The 19,861-nt window shown below is 33.5% G+C and overlaps 2 protein-coding genes across 3 annotated transcripts; one reads left to right on the top strand and one right to left on the bottom strand.

Annotated features, from left to right (window-relative positions):
- The first annotated feature begins 5,832 nt into the window (after positions 1 to 5,832).
- On the top strand, positions 5,833 to 11,278 carry LOC110738360 (annexin D3-like). Of its 2 annotated transcripts, XM_021918737.1 has the most exons (7): positions 5,833 to 6,036; positions 6,142 to 6,287; positions 8,283 to 8,510; positions 9,081 to 9,293; positions 9,389 to 9,478; positions 10,196 to 10,282; positions 10,841 to 11,278. In XM_021918737.1, the coding sequence occupies exons 1-7, from the start codon at positions 5,961 to 5,963 to the stop codon at positions 11,042 to 11,044; spliced, it is 1,044 nt and encodes a 347-aa protein (XP_021774429.1). In that variant the 5' UTR covers positions 5,833 to 5,960; the 3' UTR covers positions 11,045 to 11,278. The 2 variants fall into 2 exon arrangements, with proteins under 2 accessions (XP_021774429.1, XP_021774430.1); XM_021918738.1 differs by lacking the exon at positions 10,196 to 10,282 and having other exon boundaries at positions 5,836 to 6,036.
- Positions 11,279 to 12,097: 819 nt separating this feature from the next.
- On the bottom strand, positions 12,098 to 18,266 carry LOC110738359 (integrator complex subunit 9-like). Its single transcript, XM_021918736.1, has 11 exons — positions 17,673 to 18,266; positions 17,086 to 17,472; positions 16,760 to 16,974; positions 15,348 to 15,653; positions 14,955 to 15,162; positions 14,467 to 14,559; positions 14,265 to 14,356; positions 13,404 to 13,521; positions 13,231 to 13,316; positions 12,832 to 12,883; positions 12,098 to 12,745 (listed from the first exon to the last, which is right to left on the bottom strand). The coding sequence occupies exons 1-11, from the start codon at positions 17,679 to 17,681 to the stop codon at positions 12,269 to 12,271; spliced, it is 2,043 nt and encodes a 680-aa protein (XP_021774428.1). The 5' UTR covers positions 17,682 to 18,266; the 3' UTR covers positions 12,098 to 12,268.
- Between the last annotated feature and the right edge of the window lie 1,595 nt (positions 18,267 to 19,861).

Raw genomic sequence — 19,861 nt, 5'->3', positions numbered from 1 at the left:
AAGTGTCCCACATTGAGAAACAATAGAGTTAAACATTTTATAAGGCTAAAGGGTTACTCCTCCTATTGCCATATGATTTTAGGATAGAACCTCCTTTGGACTTGTGAAGTAGACTCTCTCTCTTAGTTTGCGTGTGTGACCCAAATCCGTATTTAATATATTTGCACGAAAATAAACATTCTGAAATGTAGGTGTTTGACAATGAATACGTATGTTTAGCCATTTCGTTACCTCTAAAATTGGCCTAATGGTAAGAGTTTGGCCTTGAGAATTGAAGGCCATGGAATCGTTTTTTTTTTTTCTCCCTTCCTACTCGCTGGTCTCAGCAATAATGACTTGTAAAGTTGCAGTAGTTTAACAAGTGAGAGACATAAGAAGTACTCCGTATTGGCTTGTTGAGATTATTTTCCTTAGCTTAAAAAAAGACATATGAACTCTACATCAATCAAATAAATTATAATTATTACATCAAAGCAATGCCAAAGTAAATGCTCTATTTAAGGCGATTATGTGAAGTCTCATTCTAATTAACAAACTTAGCAATCAGCAAGGGACAAATATAAATTTGACAATGTCTAAAATCACCCATCAAACACTACAACAAACATTAAGGCCTTGTTCGGAGTAATGGGTATCTTTAGTTGTCATAGGTTCAAAATACAATGAAAGTTACTTATATTAATTGACAATTAACTATAATTAGATCGCATATTACTCGATACCCTTAAAACAATACTCCCTCTGTTTCATAATATTAGTCTCATATACTATTTTTGGTGTTTCAAAAAGATCTACCCATATTGAATATATTCCATCTTTAACTTAAATATTTTGGAATTAATTGATTGTGGATTGATGACATGGCTCTAAGTAAGGAAATCTCTACCTTGAACTATGCATTATGACTTATGCTTTCCCAAAAAAAAAAAAAAAAAAAAAAAAAAAAAAAAAACTTAAATAAGGTAAACTAATTATGAATTATCTTGTACTTTAATGTTAGATTTCAAATATTCTTCTTTTCTTATTTTATATAATTGATTCCATATGAGACTAATGTTATAAAATGAAGGGAGTACTATATTTAACATTTGCAAGATGATATTCAAACACTACTGCTATCACTAACCACTACGGCCCTGTTCACTTCACCTTAAAAAAATAATATTAAGTAAAAATAATTTCAGTTCAGTAAAAATAAGTTCAGTTAAAATAATTTCAGTTCAGTAAAAATAATTTCAATTCAGTAAAAATAATTTCAGCAAAATTAATTTAAGTTCATGTACTTTGATGCTTTTTTTTTACTAGGCTTTTTTATGTAAATTATTTTTTCCATATATTGCAAAATATTGTCGTACAAGATTTTTTTAATACTTCACATATATTTTTTGTATGCATCACTTTTGTCTATACTTTTATCACATATTGTATAGTTATAAAATATAATATCTTTTTTTTTTGTCAAGTATAAAATATTATGTCTTATTGATAATATTGTAGTCGGTGATATTTGGTAAATACAAGTACTATATTTTAAAAAAGGGTAACAAAATTCATCGTAATAGCATACCTAATCAATTACAATAAATTCAATAAGATATTGAAATATGATATTCATATATGATTATATATGCATGATCTATACAATACTACCAATATGTCGTTATATTTTTTTTTGCTTAAATATCACATGCCTTGATATGATCAATCAATCTACCAATATTTGCTATAATTATTTGTAAATTACATGTAGTTAACCAACATATACGTAGTAAAAAATTGACCGACAATTCAAATCAAAAATTTAATTAACAATATTTTTTTCATGCATGTCATAAATTGTGCTAAAGTCTTTGGGTTTGAGATCGTTAACTCCAACTCGCTGCTTTAGAAATTATTTTAACGATCAACTATATATTTTAATAGTCTCATATAATCATATATATATATATATATATATATATATACATATATATACATATATACATATATATACTAATAGTGTCAGTGTGTTTGACTTTTATTAAATAAATTGTAGAATGTTTAATTTTATGTTCAACAAATGTAATTAATTATTAAACAAAAATATAAATTTTTATATATATATACTAATAGTGTCAGTGTGTTTGACTTTTATTAAATAAATTGTAGAATGTTTAATTTTATGTTCAACAAATGTAATTAATTATTAAACAAAAATATAAATTTTTGTTTAAAAAGGATTGTTTAAGATATTTATTTTATTTTGAAAGTAAATTCCTAAATTGAGTACATATATATGGTTAGCACGCATATTGTGTGTAAGATTTAACAATATTGAATAATAAACTTAAATAGTCATATGCAATAAGAAGCAATCCTTGTAATAATTTATGATTATAATAAAGTTATGATTTTATTCTTATTATTATTAGTTTTATTGTTTTGGTATGTTTGGCGGTAAAGTTAGGCAACGAAAGGCAATATCCCTAAACCTAATATCATATACAAGTATATCAAATACATATTCCCAAAATATATAGGCCAACCATTTTTATATACGATATTATGTAAATTTATATGGTTGGCATAATATATTATCGTTATATATGCCAACTATATAAATTACAAAAATAGATTATTTTACCTAATATATATATATATATAAATATTAAATCAGTAAAAATAATATCTAAATCAGTAAAAATAAGTTCAGTTCAGTAAAAATAATTTCAGTTCGGTAAAATAAGTTCAGTTCAGTAAAAATAATTTCAGTTCGGTAAAATAAGTTCAGTTCATTAAAAATAATTTCAGTATAAATAAGTTCAGTAAAATTCAGTTTTAATCAGTAAAATTCAGTTTTAATCAGTAAAAATAATTTCAATTCAGTAAAAATAATTTCAGTTCAGCAAAATTAAGGTGAAGTGAACGGGGCCTACCTAAACCAATATCTCATTATCTTGTCAATAAAATTTCCAAACAGTGCCGCTAACAGTTTCATAAAACACTAACAACTGAACAACCACTGCTAACGCTATAATTGCCAAACACTTGTAAATTTAAAATGGTACGCCCTAATTAAATGCAGTATGAGCTAGCAACGGACAAAAAGATCAAGTCGTTTAAGGATACTAATCGTAAGATTAATTAAAAGAAATGATCAATATATAGGAATGTGCAAAAAAGACTAATTAATAATATCATCCCAAAATTGACATATCTGTCTCTATTTATTTGAACACTTGTAATTAAAATGGCACACCCTATCCTACTATGACCTCTCAACCGATCGAGGAGAAGATCGTTTATTTACCAAATAACGAGTATAAATTGTAACACCTACAAAAAAAATAAAATAAAACACGAGTTTAACGTGCTCCCTCACTAATGAATTATATCATTATATGACCCCAATCAACACTGGCATAATTGTCTATATTTAACCAAACATTTGATTAAATGCATACTATTATTATATGGTTGTAATCTTCCTTAACCCCACTCCACATGTGCTGCACGCTGCTTCCCTTTGAAGTTCCTAACTTCTCTTATCCCTTCAATAATTGAATTAGTTAGGGACTAATTAATGCAAAGTGGACTTCACCATCATCTTTAGCTACCCTAAACTTACCTTCACAAGTATAGCTATTCCGTAACTTACATGATACGAATCTGAGTATTATTATGTATGATTGTGTGTGTATTCAAAGTTTTACATTGACAAACATAAAGAGTGAAGGGTTAAAATTATAAAAGAGTAGGGGAGAAAAAAAAAAAAAAAAAAAAAAAATTCTCCTCTGAGAGAAATACATATCTCATGCAAGACAATATTGAAAATAGATTACAATTATAGCAAATTATACTATAATGTCCAAAAATTAAATGGCTGATTAGCATTCCAATTAGTTGTCCAATTGGCTTCTTGGTAGATATGTCGAAGAGTCCGATTATATTGAAATGTAACTTAGTGGTTGTTTGTCTAAGTACTCGTATAAGAAGTACAATATTATTTTCATTATATACCCAACCAAAAAAAAATAATAAAAAAAAAATAGAAGTACATGTCTATCTATTGTCATGACGTATATATATTTCTCCGTTTACATTTGTACATAATTTATTGAGAAACATACAAAACTATGTAATCATTCTAACTAGGAAAATAATTAGAGCATATATTCATTATATGGACCACCAAATATTATGAGTTCATGACTGCTCACCTAACTAACTGCCTTGCATTTTGAATACTTGTACGTATTAATTAAAACTAAAGAATTAATACTTGCATAATTCTATTAGTGTCTCATTCTAGCTGTCGTGTTTCCTCCTTGTTTAAGACAAATGATTCCAAGGTCAATGAGAATATAATATATTTTAAGCTTAACAAAAGCATGCGTAACATTAATTCATTATTGAAAGATTCAAAGATAAAACTAGAAAACGATAGAGATACAACATTACAACTTCACAAGTTCATTGTGGATCAACTAACGAAGCTAAAACTATTCAGAAATAATAATAGTCATATTATATATATATTACCAGTATGTTGTAACATGTTGTAATTTTTTGTACTAGGTTGTGTCGTAATTTTAGAAATCGGATTTGGAATTGGTTCCAAATTTATGAACCGATCTCAATCAATTTCAAGCCCGAATCCTAAAATTTTGACTAGGCACCCGATTTGCTCACCCTTAGTCAAAGATAGGACTCGATCGTACAATCTACTCGATTCACCCAAAAATAAAATATTGACAACATATTAGGAACTACTTTGTAATACTTTTTTTTCCCTAATTGATACTCCATAGACCGGAGTTAGACATGTCAATTCACGACTAGACCCGATAGCCCGACTCGACCCGTATCCAAGTTAATAAGAGAGAACAGGAACTCGACCCAACGACCCGAATTCGACCGAATTTGACCCATTTATCATATTTTGTACAGTACTCCCTCTTTATCTATCTGTTTGCCCCATTTTCTAAATATAGGTGTTTCATAAAAATTACCCCATTCCTTAAATGTCTATGGGGGCCACCTATCACTTTTACTCACACAAAAATACTTTGTGCCCCACTGCTTTTCTTTCTCATCAATTCATTCAACAAAAACTTAATACTGTAGAATATGGGCATAGGACAAACAATTAGAGACAGAGGGAGTAATGACTCAAACAATCTAAAAAACTCCAAACAATCTAAACAACTCCAACCAAATGACCTGAAATTTAACCCGAATTCGACCCGTTGACCCAAATTGACAGGTCATCCGGATTCAATCGCATTTCATATTACCATTACTCAGTACCAAGGCTTGTTCACGGATCGGATATCCGATCCGAAATTACATTTTGGATCGGATATCCAAATACTCGGATATAAGAAACTGATATCCAAACCCGATCCGAAAAATAGTAGTCTTTTTGCAATAAAAATTATCATCAAATATATTAAGAACATTATAATAAGTTAAGAATATAGGGTCAGTTTTATATGAACAATTTAATTTTTTTTTATATATTTCACTATTTCAACCTTTATATTCCGGATATCGAATATCCTCCTAAAAATTTGAAAGTCAATATCTAAATCCGCATTCAATATCCGCTTTTTCGGATCGGATATCCAATTCAAAATGAAAACTCGGATCGGATATCCAAGAATTTGAATAAGTTGCAGATCGGATAATTAAATTTTCGGATTTTCGGATTTTCGGATAGTTTTGTAAAGGCCTAACTACCAACAAAGTGGGAACCATTACACTAAAGAATTAATTATCTATCTGTAATGAAAGTACGAAAAGGATAGCCTGTGAAATGTGAATTTGTGATCTTATAACCGAAGGTAAAACCATTTAAAAAATTAAAACGTGCCATCTCTGTTACAACAACACGAACATTATTACAATCTTACATTACCCAAAATCCAAAAAAAACCACTTCTCCTCTAACTTCTTCTGAGAGGAAAAACTCATCAAAAATGGCTACTCTGATAGTCCCAGAAATTGTTCCTTCTCCAATTCAGGATTCTGAGACTCTCAAAAAAGCTTTTCAAGGTCATCTCCTTCTCTTTCTCTCTCCTTTGACTCTCATTATTCATTGAATTTCCTACAATTTTTTTTTTTCTGAAAAATTGATGAAATGGGTGATTGAAAGTGCAGGTTGGGGAACAGATAAGAAAGCAGTAATAAGAGTATTGGGTCAGAGAAATGCAGGTCAAAGGAAGAAGATTACTCAAGCTTATCAACAGCTTTACAATGAATCTATCTTTGATAGTCTTCGTTCTGAAATTTCCGGTGACTTTCTGGTATATTTTTTCCTTTAAATTTTATCTCTTTAATTTCTTTTATTTAATTATTATGGTTGTATGTTAAATTATGGTTTTTTAAGGGCCCTTTAGTAATTTAAGCAAATATGAACGGTCAAAATCTAAAAACTTTGACAGTAAATTTTCATAAATACTTCCTCCATTAAATGATGAAATGCCTCTCAATTATGTTTGTCAATGCATATTTAAACGTTAATTAGATTTTGGGTCCCAATACTCCCAAAGGAGGGTTATTATGTGAACAAGTTTTATTCATATACTTCTAAAATCCATTTTCCTTTGTTATATTGGAGGAAGCTCAGGTTAATCTCTAATTTTTATAACATGTGTAAATAAATCAACAACTTCATCAAGTCACCGTTACTATGGGCCCATTTTTAAGATAAAAGTTCTTGATTTACTTATAAAAATGTCATGTGATAAACAAAAGTTGTTAATCTCAGAGATCAACTTATATTTACCCGCTATATCTAGGGGTGAACAAAAATTCCGGGTAATAAATTAATTAAGGAACCGGTTGCAACCGGTTCCAATTCTAATTCTCAATTTTTGGACCCAGAACCGGTTGAATAAATTAATTAAGGAACCGGTTACCCAACATATGTTACACTAATTGAGTTTTTAACCATAAAATTATGTTGAATGTATCTAGTTAGTAAAATAAAAAAAATTATTGTTAATACCTAAAATAATTAAAATAGCTTAATGCATATATAAATACAAGTGTTAAACGCTAAAAATGAAAATAGATTAAAATAAGTATTATAATTTATATTATCTTTTAACAATTATATATACATAAGTGGTTCCAATTCCAAGTCCTAAATTTTAGGACCCAGTTGAATCAATTCCAATTCCGGTTCCGAACTTTAGGACCCGGTTCCAACCAATTCCGGATCCGGGTCCTAAAATTTTGACTGGGTACCCGGTTTGCTCACCCCTAGTTATATTGTACCTTTATTAATTGTTTTGATAAACGATAACATGTATTGTGACAAACCTCAATGGTTCAGTTTACAAAATCCAATGAAAATGGAGAGGATGATGTGATACACGAACTTGTTTAGCAATGCTAATAAGATCCCACTTGATTAATTTTTGAAGAAAAGTTTGCCAATTTTCAAAATTTGACCACAACTCTCCAAATCTTTAATTCTCAAATTAAAACAGATGCATTCTAGTAGAGTATGTAATTAATGTGAATTATATGGAAATCAAAGTGTTATAACATAATTAGTCACATAGTGGGATACTTTGATTTCATTGGATTCATCTTAATGTGTATTGCATCTGTTCCACAACTATTGTAATGAGTTTTATGCTTCCAAGTTATAACGCAGAACTTTAACCCCCTCTGTCCCTATTTTTTTTTTGCCTCATTTGACTTTACACGATCTTCAAAGCGCGTTTTAAAACGTATATAACTCCAATTTTATACGAGATTCTATTGTTGAAATGAGAATGAAGTTATCAACAATTCTACTTCAATTAGGCAGCTTAATTTTTTTAACCTTATTCAATTTATTTCATTAGTGTTATCAGTTAGGTGATTTCTTATGGTGTTAAGGCTGAAATTTTGGATTTTTATGACATTTGGGTGTATAATCAATGAATTTGGGCAAACGAGAGATTTTCCATTTGCAAAATTTAATATGGGGCATTATCATGTTTCCTAGTGAGAAGGAAAGTAAAAAATGATTGGAACTTCCAATGACTGTACTGTAAATGGGATATTTAGTTAGTAGTTTAGCTATAAAATAACTGCATTGTGTTGATGTGTGACCATATGCAGAACTTTTTAAGATAGACTGTTTTACTCTGAAAGACTTAAAGCTTATGCATGAGGCTTTTAGTGTTTACCTTGATTGCTACAATTTGTGTTGGAATAAAATTTCTTCAAAGTTTCCTTCTGGGTGCTCACTTTTTTGAGTTTTTTCCACACAGTTTATCAAATAACATCTTTGCTATTTACAGAATGCAATACTTCTATGGACATATGATCCTCCGGAAAGAGATGCGAGACTGATTAATGATGCTTTAAAGGCGAGGAAGAAAGGGGTGAAACATTTGCAAGTCATAGTTGAGGTAGCATGTGCTTCTTCCCCTCATCATCTGATGGCTGTCAGGCAGGCTTACTGTTCCTTATTTGATTGCTCTGTTGAAGAAGATATCGCATCAAATATACAACTTCCATTGAGAAAGGTAATTTGAATAACTAAGGGGGCTAAGTCACTAGCTTTAAGTGTCGTTGAAACACATCATAATGCCAATGTTATGTACTTACATGAATTATAGAATTGTATGATGTATGCGATTATGTTCAATTTTAAGATCTGTTATACCAACTAAATGTGGGCTATATTCTGTGTCATTTTGTGGAGTAACAGTATTGTCTGTTCCCATTGTTATCCATAATTAGGAGTCACATTGTTCCAACCTCATTTTATAGGATATATTATGATTATGATTTTACACCCAAAAAAAAAAAAAAAATTCTATTCAATTCGTAGTTTTTGTGCTATGTGACTTATCTTTATCGTCTAACCATTATTTAATATATGTATTGGCATGTTATTAATTTAATCATTAACCATGACAGTGTAGCAACAATTTTTTCGGACATCATAAAACAGAATGTGTGACTAGATACCAAACAATGGGAGTAATTTTCGTTCTAATACTGTTTTTTGTAGTTAGCACCATTGTATCAGTTCTTAGCATGACGCTGGGATTGGAGTATTTTGGCTGACTAGTGTTACCTGTATTATGTAGTTTCTTGTGGCTTTAGTGAGCTCCTACAGATATGACAAGGAAGTGGTCGACATGAATGTTGCCAAACTTGAAGCTGCTCACCTTCATGAATCCATCAAAAAGAAGGAATTAGACCATAATCATGTTGTGTGGATTCTTGGAACTCGAAATTTCTTTCAGCTGAGAGCAACATTTGCTTGCTATAAGCAGGAGTATTCTAGTACCATTGACCAGGTCACCACTTTCTTACCTCTGTTTAAATGTACCCAAGATAATTGAATTTAACTATACAAAATTGTAACGAACCTTGAATCCATTGTCTTTGACAGGATATTTTGAAATGTGGGAACGATGATTTGCAAGCTTTACTCAGAATCACCATTTTGTGCATTGAAAGCCCTGAGAAGCACTTTGCTGAGGTGATTCGATACTCATAACTATGTTATTGTTAATATTTACTTTATGAATGATACAAATGCCATGAGAAACATCTGAACTCAATTGGGATAAAAAATATTTCCTCGATTTATTTCTGACTGAAAATCCAATTTCGAAATATCTCTTCTAGTTTAGTTTGGATAGTGACCTTGCAGACCCTGACAATGGCAGGATCCATATTGGTTTTTATCCATTTCATTTAAAACTTATTTGGAGTTTATATCCCAGGATTGCTTTTCATAGTACTGATATAAATTAACATATATTCCCCCGTTTTAGAAAATGAAATTCTTATTCCTCTTCAGAACTTTCAGTTTCTGTACGGTATTGCTACTTTCTTATCATCTAAAGCGTCCCAAAGTTAAGAAGCCATATTTTCTGTTCTTTCCTTTCCTCGAAACCCATTTCATATTTTATTTGCTTTCGACAGAATATATCATCCTTCAGTTCGATGGACTTTGCTATTTTCTCTCTGATTTTGGAATAGATAAACTTTAAACTGTTTAAGATGATCGGGAGTGAACTAGCGTTTTGTTCACTAGGATTTTTTAGTAATTTTTTTACTAGATATGTTTTGTTTAGTATAATCAGTGTCAGTTTTGAGCAAAAAATCCATACTAAATGGAGCAAATCAATTACAATTACGATGGGTTTCCCCTTGAGAATTGTCTTTTGTTGTCTATTCACTTTGATTGTAGGTTCTTCACTCGTCAGCTGAATGTGTAGGGTGTAATTGCTTTTCTCTTTTTTCGTTAGATTGCTCAACTCTCTGCAACATGTGTAAGGTGGACTTGCTTTCCTCTTTTCCCAAATTTATTGATATATCAATATTAATAGGACTAGAACTACTGCAGTACCGTGATTGTAAATTAGACTACTAACGTATCAATCCTACCTTCATGGAGCCTTATACAAAAATTAAGTGGTGACTAACAAGTACAACTTATATATTAAGTGGTGACTAATGTGAAATTACTATAACTTAGGGAAAACGATAGTCTAGTGGAAGACATTGTTTTTACTAGTTTTTGCCGAAATGATATGGACTATTTATAGAACCCCTCTAACATGTTTGTGAACCTCTGACAATTTTACTCAAATGAGGTTGAAAACTTCTCTGACGTGTACTTAAACCAATTTCACTTGACCTGAACTAACCCGACCGGCTTGGTTGAGAGGTTCACATTCTAATTGTTTTATGAAAGTTCAGGCTGTAAACCTATTGCTCAGTTCATCTCCTATTTATTTTAAAGTATTATGCTGTCATGCTGTGGTTCATTAGGTTTTGGTTTATGAAAGTTTATACTTTGATGGCTACTGGTTGCTGACCTGTGTGTCTACAGGTTATAAATTCATCAGTTGTTGGACTCGGTACAGATGAAGATTCACTTACTAGAGCGATAGTGACTCGAGCTGAAGTTGACATGGTAAAGATCAACGAAGAGTATTCCAGGGCGTACAAAGAAAGTGTTGTGGATGCAGTTATTGGTGACACATCAGGGGACTACAAGAACTTCTTGCTCACTTTGCTTGGCAATCAAATATAAGCACCCAAATTAGATAGTCCTATAACTCTATAAAGGCAATCTGGTCGATGATCTTGGCTTGTTTATCGCATTACTGTACTATATGTAGTGTTTATTAGCATTTGTGTGAATCAATACTGGTAATGGATTGAGTCATTGAATATTCATTTACCATGGAAGATGCTTTTGAGTTTTGCTCGGCGTTCTGTTGTTTAAGGGTGAATCTTTTTCAAATAATTTTGCTATTTCTTTTTATTGAGTTCTACGTGAAGCTGTGTAGAAATATTAAGGAAAAAAAAAAATTAAAAATGTATTCAAAATATTATCCCATAATTGACTATTACATCACCAATTAAGGCCAAGGTGCACACAACAGCTCAGCCTAAGTAGGCGCACACAACCCAAGCTTCAACCAAGGGTGCATGCAATGCTGCAATGACAAACAATGCTATAGATATATCAAAACCCGTGTTAGAAATTAGAATTATCAAGATTCAAGATCGAAATGATTTTTTCAAGATAAGGGTTACTTAAGTTTAAATTATAACTAAAATAAGTTTTGATAAGATTTACTAAGTTCAAATAAGTTTAGGTTAGTGAAATTAGGTGAATAGATTACACCCTTAGTCTTATTTAAGTAGCTAATTTTGATTGTGTCAATCTAATTGACGTACTACCTTTATGACAAAGCTAATGAATTAAGTGAAAAATGTTATTGTTAAAGAGGTATAATAACAGTTTGATAAAGAAAGTTTTAGGCAAGACTATCATTGTTGAAGGCAAAATCGAATTGGGGAGGGTAGGGTGTAAAGTTAGTAGAAAAGGAGGTAAAGGAGGAAAGGAGAGAAAAGAGTTGGGCAAGCCTTCCACTATTGCTCCAAAGGCTTTATGGTTCATCTTATTTTAACTTAATTCAGATAAAATTAATTTTGATGAAGAAAGATCACAGAATATGTTTTACTATAGTGGAACAAATTCTAATTCACTCACATAAAAAAGTTCTATTTAGTAAAATTAAGTTTAAAACCAAGCCATAGCAATTAGCAGCAACAACAAACAAAGACAACTAGTTCATTTCACGGTTAACGACAAATTCCATAAGATGAGCTCTTCAACAAATCCTCAAGAATTCAATGAAAATTCTGTAAAATTATATGCAACAAAACTTTGCTCAAAGGCTATTCACTTCATGTTTCTCAAATCAAGACAGAAGTGTACCTTATAATGAACTATCGAACTTTTTCATTACATGTCATACAGTATACTATCCACAGCTTTGTAAATGCTGGAGGCTAAATACTTGTCAGATGTGCTGATCGTTGTGATTGTTGGTCGGACTTTTAGTAAAGCATTACTAGGCTCATGCACATGTATATCAAAAGATTTACCTGATCCGTCAATTGCATCTTGTCCTACTGTTATTTTAAAACCCATATCTTGTAATGCAGTTGAAAGCCTTCCCAAATCAATGCAGGTCCCCTTGGATTCCTTCATTGTAAGTAACCGATACTTCCCATGTTCTACACTCAGCTCCCCTTTTAGTCTCGTAACGTTAATATCTTCCTCCTTCAAACTTATCCAGTGATATTGGGAGACTAAATCTGTTGGAATCTCAAGTTCTGCTCTTCTCTTTAAGCTGGGGACGCGTAGCATAATATTTTCAGTGTAGTATACCACTGAGATTGACTTTGCATTTACAAGAGCCTTCAAGTTTTCGGGTAACTATTTCAAGAATAAACAGAAAATTTTCAGAATTAATGGAAAGAAATATTGAGATTGAATCAAATAGTTAGAGGAAGAAGAGTTACCAACACATACTTCGGTTGCAATTTCTCTATCAAAGGTGCAACTTTACTTGATCTGAAACAACACAAAAGCCATAGGTGACAACAAGCATATGGAGACAAACTGCAGGCAGCAAAACTAGGCCAAGGGCAGTAAAACAGATGACAATTAACTATAGAGACTGGTAGCAATTCCATTTTTCTTTAGTTTTTTACGATAGCGCTTTCTCTTGAGGAATGCAAAGGTGGATTCTAACAGTTTACATCGACAACAATATTCAAAAAATAAGTAAGCATTATCAAGTAACATCTAAATGCCAAAAGGAAGGCACAAAGAAAAATCAATCCAAGCAACACTCACCTAGAAAATGAGTGCAACTAAAATATATTAAAAAAGCATAAGTAAGAGTGAAAATAGTTCACCTAATGCCAGAGAGGAATGAACATTGAAGGACCTTCATGGCCAAAGGTTTGAAAGGTAGGAGAGCTAGATCAGCATCTAATGCTTTCTGTACCAATCATACAATTCACTCTTGTATACAATAAAAGAGGAATTATAATAATCATGCATGACAAAGTGATATGAAGAAAATTACCTCCAAAACAAGCAATGAATTTTCATTCTCATGCCAACGCTGAAGAAAATGAACAACGGGCCCCAGCCGCAGGCTCCATTGAGGAGCAAATACTATGCATGGTTCCTGCCAAATTTTCCTGGAAACAAATGTCAGTCTTATGAACAGAACATGCCAACTACAAATGTCTCAAGGTTTGGTGCTTCATGGCAAAACTAGCAACATCTTATTAATATGGTAAAATCCAAGACAAGAAATGTAAACATGTTAGATACCACCTGCGTTTCTAAATGATAACTACTCTTACTGTAGCCACTAGCTTCGAGACCAAGTAGGGTAGAAGAACGAGTGTAAAAGAGGGGCATGTGTAAGAATGTGTAGGAGAGAGTGTTGAAGGTGGAGGATTTATTAGAAAAAGTATGTAAGAGAGTATTGTAGGTAGGGTTTGTGCTGAATTTGTTTTTGCCAAATAGTGAAAAAAGCAAAAGTGTAACCAACAAAAAGGAAAGGACAAAAGTAGAGAGCTTAAATAACAAAGAGGCATGGTGGTTGTACATGTCATTAAGCATAAAATGATAGCCTTAGTAGATGTCCACATATTTGTAATGCAACTCAAAATTGTATCTGATGCATAAAACAGGAATGAAAGTCTCGGTAAGTTGGTAGTTAGAAGTAGTTTGAATTCTTCAAATGCTTTTATCCTCTCTTTGTTGTGCCCCATCCCAACCCTTGATGCACAAATGTACTTTATGTGGTAGCAATACTAGCAAGTAGGCGGTTTACATTAATTATTAGAAATAGAATTTGTTGCCTTCTAAGTTCTATCCTAATGCAGAAATTACATAAAACATCACATTCAAGTTAGAAAAGATGCTGTCTTACAATAAATCAGTTGTGCAGATTGAAGATAGCAGATGAAGCCTTTTCTGCTTTATAAGATCAACATGAGCAAACAAGGGCTCACCAGCAAACAACTGCAATATTACAACAAGAGACCCCCAGGTAATCTTAACCTCAATAATAAAATCAGGCAATCAGCTTACTGACATACATACATTTAGAGCTAAGCTTTTAATGCACATACCTTATTTTGTCGCTGAACACACAGCCACTCTGGAATTATGGTGGTGTAGGATAAAAGTTCTTCTGCAACAGAAGAAATGAAAAATATGGGGACCTATAAAATCAATAACCTGATGGTCAGTTGTAAGGTCGAATTGTAAAGGAAATTTTCTAGACAACCCCCATCCCCACCCCCACCAAATAAATAAATAAAGGCTGCATTTCTTAAAGACACATAAGAACAAATTATAATATCAAGAAGTCAAACAAACCAAAACAGGACACGGAATTGTATCCCCTTCCATGCCATACCTAAATCTATCTCACGTCTCAACCATGGTTTTAAATAACCGATTAAAAAAATTTATCTGATTATACTCCTTGATTCATTTAATGTCAATCTTATATGACTGACATAGATGTTCACACATGATGCTTACACCTGTTCTTGAACCAATTAGACATTTTTTCCAATTATATCTAACAGCCCACACAGGAATGTTGACCTACCTTCAAATTTAATAATTCCACAGAAACTGAAATCTGCTCCAATAGTTGCAACACTACACCAATGCGACCAATAGGAATCAAGACTGAGCCTCCCGCTTTAAGAGAATCAATAGCATAAGAGCATATAAATTCTAGCTTCTGCTCCTCCTCTGAACTTCCATCAGGGTCGCTTAAGGACTGGATAGAGGCAACCTCTGCATTTTCATTGCTGCAATACAGTGATAGTACAAGCTTTCTAAGAGATCATGGCATTATATGACAGCAGAAAATCTAATCAAAGCATTTATGTATCTTATTTGTCTTTCTCCTGTAGCTGTTATCAAAGTCTTGACTCTTGATTAGACTACCAAAAGCTAGAAGTAAGATAGATTTAAACGCAGAGCAGAGGATTACATTGGAGATGAGTGATCAGTCTCTGCATCAACATCTTCCATATCATCGAGAGAAGAGAAATCTGAAAACAGTACTAGATCACAACCTTGTAGAGCATGGTAATCAAAACTCAAGGCTGGAGCAGAGTCAAGGATAGAACTAGTTATTAAAACAACATCCTTTTTTGGACTTTTAATCTCCCAATTTGATGTGCCAATATCGAGACCAGAGCTGAATGCCTTAATAATTAGCAAACCACTATAGCAAGTTTCTTCAGCAAATTTAAGTGATTGCACCTTCTGAATGCAATTCTTCACGTCAGCTGCACTAAGAAGAATTTTAATTTATAATCAAAGATATAAAGAATTCAGGAACAATGCGTGAAGAGTATAAGAATCAGAAACACCAAGGAAAGCTGATCTGAGATGAAATGAGGAGGATTACAGAGGCAATTTTATTTAACAAAATCTAAAAGTTAAAACTTTTAACACAAGGAAAGAGAATCCAGTACATAGTGACATCTAGAAAAAGGTCATCTTAATTAAGTTAGTGAGGACTTAAATCAAGTATTTCGCTTTCATGCATCTTACTTTTTTTGGTTGCATAACGATGTAACAATCATTGCCCAATTGCACCATTAATCAATTCATATCTCGCAAAGATCATTGCAACAACCCTGCAATTCCAACTATCATTACCAGCCAAGTATTTTACATGCTGCATTCAATTTATATTGTTGATGGTTAGAAGTGAGTTTTGGCTTATAAAAAAAATGTAAATAAACAAATTAAACATTTAAGTAGCATTAGAAAATAGCTCATCCAGCTTCTGTTATCTTCATACAGTTGAACTAGAAATGCCACCTTCCAAATTAAAAGCGTAAATAGTCAATGTACAATCAGTGTAAAAATTGTGCACTTTGATTGGGCTACGAGAGGTGAATTCAAACAGTTGAGCACGCACATGAGCGCGGGGGGTGTTGTGGGGGGGGGGGGGGTGGGATGAGGGGCAAATAAGCACACTAAGGCATACATCAGTGAGGCATGGACCTTGGGCCTGAGCTAGACTCTAGGATCCCTATCGCCTCAGCGCCCCTGCTCTTGACTTTGCATTAAATTAACAGGATTAATTCTGGATTTATAAAAGGGAGAGTACAAAAAGGGCATTGTTACAATGATTTACCTTGTAATTGTGTTAGTAACATAACCAAGGTATTATGTTTCATGAGAAAACAAAGCCAATACAACCACATAAGTAAAACGAGTGAGCAATATATTATTATTATTACATGTTAAAAGTCTCAATAAGTTAAATCATCAAAATAAGTCCTGAAACACCCAAACATCATCAATTATCATCATCCAAGAAAGTTAAAGCAGCATAACAGATCCCTAAGATAAGAACATAAAGGAGCTGCATAAGCATAATACTACCTGTACAATGGTAACCAGCCACCGAGCTCTGTCCCTTCTTTGCCCAAGATTATCTCTTGTATAGAAGGCGGAAACTTGGCAAGCTCCTCCCACTTCATCCACGTGGCACATCCAGAGTCCTCAGGTCCATAAAATTGCCTGAACTCTCTATGCATAGAAAGAAGATCCTCCATCATAAGCTGCCCAATTCTTGTCGTTGCTTCAGTAGCATAAATCTGATCATCGAAAACCACATCAACAAACTCACTAACATATCCACAGGGGACAAAACTAAAGAGAGAAGAAAATCAGATAACAGAAGTAACTTTTGTGTGGGAAATATTCACCTTAGCTACGAAATTCTTATTGCGTGTCAAGAATGGCAATCCAAGCATTCCCATAGGACTTGAGATTAAGACAGCATCAATAAAAGAAACATCCCACAGGTGCAAAGTACTAACAGTTTTGTACCAAGGGACCCCATAAATCAGACTACTAGCATCAAAGAAATTTTCAACTTTTTGCCTCTTATGAGCTGCACCATCAGCGTCCACAGACGCATGGCACGAGCAATCAAAAGCGTATTCAAGCTGTCTTTCAGAATAAACAGGTACAGGAGCAAATATCAACAGAGCTGAAAGATCCAATGGGCAATCTACCAAAATGCGGAATCCACTAATTTCAATTATGTGACATGGCGGGAAATAATAACCCTGTCCCTTGCTTAAACAAGTCTGCAAATTGACAAGAAAACATTAAGGATAATGAAGAATATAGGAAGGAAATGATCATATATCGATATATTCTATCTCCCGGATTCAGGTATCACATTATTAGCTCAAATTACACTATCGACGTGAGTACTAATCCCGAAAATAGAGGAAGTACATATAATAACTTGACGGGAAGTGAAACAAAAAGGGGAAGAACTTACAAGCTTCATGGAAACAAGAAAAAAGAGAACTTCCCCAAATGATCATATAAGCAAGGGTATCTGATGATCCTTTCCTCAATGACATTCACCCATTAAAACTGATTGCGGCATTTCATCGAACACCTTGTGAGCATGACGGGAAATAAACAGTTTTGCGAGGGTGTTTGTGATTTTGGTACTAAAATGTATGAATAAGAATGCAAGAAGAGAACAACGATAATAGTGACAAATTTGTGACAAGCTATTCTACTATATACGAAAGTTGTAAAGAAACAAAAGTTTCAGAAGCAGCGAGATGGCTGTGCGTAGAGCAAAAGAAACTGAGTGAAGAATAACAGCGTGAAATGACGGTGGCTGTTCGGTGGTCGGCATAGTTGCCGAGTTGGGAGCTGCGGTTGAGTAAGAGAGGTGATGGTGGCCGTGGCTGTGTGAGGGCAGAGAGAATGGAGAGAAAAACGAGGGAGTTCACTTGGTATTTGGTTTATCAAGTAACATAATCGTAAATAAGTCAATAAAATTGTCAGTTACCGGTCGCATTTATGAAAGGAAAATTTGTAAATTACCACCCACAAAATATGTCAATTTCGATATAACCACCCAAAAAAAAAAAAATTTAAAATACCACCCACTAATTTAAAAAAACACTCAGATGACCACCCATTTAGCAATTCCGGTGGAATTTCCATCAGTGGGCCCCACTTTTTTTATTTTTTTCCTTTTTTTTTCTGGCTTTCTCACTCTCTCCCCGATTTCACTCTTCTTCTTCCTACCTTCTTCCTTTCTTCTTCCCAACCACCACCCCTACCATTGCTCCCTCACCCCAATCTCCCCCATTTTCTCTCTTGCTTTGCTGCCCAGTTGCCCCTTGCCCCCATTTCTCTCTCTTTCCTGCTTTTGCTCCTCCTCATCCTCACATCTCCTGATTTGCTGTGAGCGGGCTGTGAAGTAGAGAAGCAGAGCTGGGTTGCGGTGGCGTGGTTGCTGCAGCGGTAATGGTGGTTGTGATGTGCGAAATGGTGGCGATGGTGATTCAGGTTGCTGTAATGTGACACCGCTGAAGATTCTGGGCTGCTGCTGATTGTTGCAATTGGGGTGCTGATTGGTGGCAGCGGGTTGATGTGGCTGCGCATGCCGGGCTGCAATTTGATGTGGTTGGGACGGTTTGTTCGCCGGGGAAGGGGATGTCGTGGTGGTTGTTGGGGTTTTTCAATTTTGTTTGCTCGAAATTGATTTTTGATTTTGATTTTGATTTTTGATTTTGATTCAATTTTGGGATCTGATTTTGATTTTGGTTGGTGTTTGATTGATTTTTGGTTGTTTTTTTGATTGATTTTGATGGGGGGATGTTGAATCGTGGGATTTTAAGAACCCTAAGTTGGGATTAATTTGGTGCTTGATTTGATTTGGATTAATTTGGGGTTTTTGTTGATCTTGCTTTGAAGTTGACAAAATGCCCAGATTTGATGGAGGAGAGAGAAAGTGGGGGAGATTGGGGTGAGGGAGCAATGGTGGGGGTGGTGGTTGGGAAGAAGAAAGGAAGAAGGTAGGAAGAAGAAGAGTGAAATCGGGGAGAGAGAGTGAGAAAGCCAGAAAAAAAGGAAAAAAATAAAAAAAGTGGGGCCCACTGACGGAAATTCCACCGGAATTGCTAAATGGGTGGTCATTTGAGTGTTTTTTTAAATTAGTGGGTGGTATTTTAAAATATTTTTTTTTTGGGTGGTTATATCGAAATAGGCATATTTTGTGGGTGGTAATTTGCAAATTTTCCTTTATGAAATTATAAATTATAGGACTCATAAGGGATGTCTTTGGGTCGGGTAAAATAGAAGACTCAACCTATATCCGCCCCAATGAGGCAAGGATGGAGAGTGGTTTAGCATATGATGGGGCGGGGATAAGTATAAAAAGTGTACATGTCACGAGCGCGTTTGGATTTTAGAGTAAACCCACCCTTTACTCGCCTTAGTGACTTACAATAAAATAATTATTTTTTAAGGAAACTTACGGTAAAATAGTTTAGTATAATTGTATAAGTAAGTATAATTGTAAAATAGAGTAATATAATATAGTAGATTAAAGAGTCTAGATACTATAATAAAAAATTTACAATTTATTGAAACCTGCCTAAGAAATTGAATAGTAAGACACTCAATAGTACCAGTGGTGTAGTGGGTATGAGGCAGGTCTGG

Source organism: Chenopodium quinoa, unplaced genomic scaffold, assembly GCF_001683475.1.
Source record: "Chenopodium quinoa cultivar QQ74 unplaced genomic scaffold, ASM168347v1, whole genome shotgun sequence".
NCBI classification, from domain to species: domain Eukaryota; kingdom Viridiplantae; phylum Streptophyta; class Magnoliopsida; order Caryophyllales; family Amaranthaceae; genus Chenopodium; species Chenopodium quinoa.
The sequence above is the reverse complement of the archived record's forward strand: the minus strand, read 5'-3'. Positions and strand labels throughout refer to the sequence as shown.

Excerpts from the sequence above, each read along its gene's own strand:
- LOC110738360 (XM_021918737.1), top strand. The coding sequence starts at position 5,961 with ATGGCTACTCTGATAGTCCCAGAAATTGTTCCTTCTCCAATTCAGGAT. Across the intron at positions 6,037-6,141 it reads TCTCAAAAAAGCTTTTCAAG|GTTGGGGAACAGATAAGAAA; the intron begins GTCATCTCCTTC and ends TTGAAAGTGCAG. Across the intron at positions 9,294-9,388 it reads ATTCTAGTACCATTGACCAG|GATATTTTGAAATGTGGGAA; the intron begins GTCACCACTTTC and ends TGTCTTTGACAG.
- LOC110738359 (XM_021918736.1), bottom strand. Across the intron at positions 14,560-14,954 it reads TGGAATTATTAAATTTGAAG|GTCCCCATATTTTTCATTTC; the intron begins GTAGGTCAACAT and ends TTGATTTTATAG. Across the intron at positions 12,884-13,230 it reads TCATTCCTCTCTGGCATTAG|ATCAAGTAAAGTTGCACCTT; the intron begins GTGAACTATTTT and ends GTGTTGTTTCAG.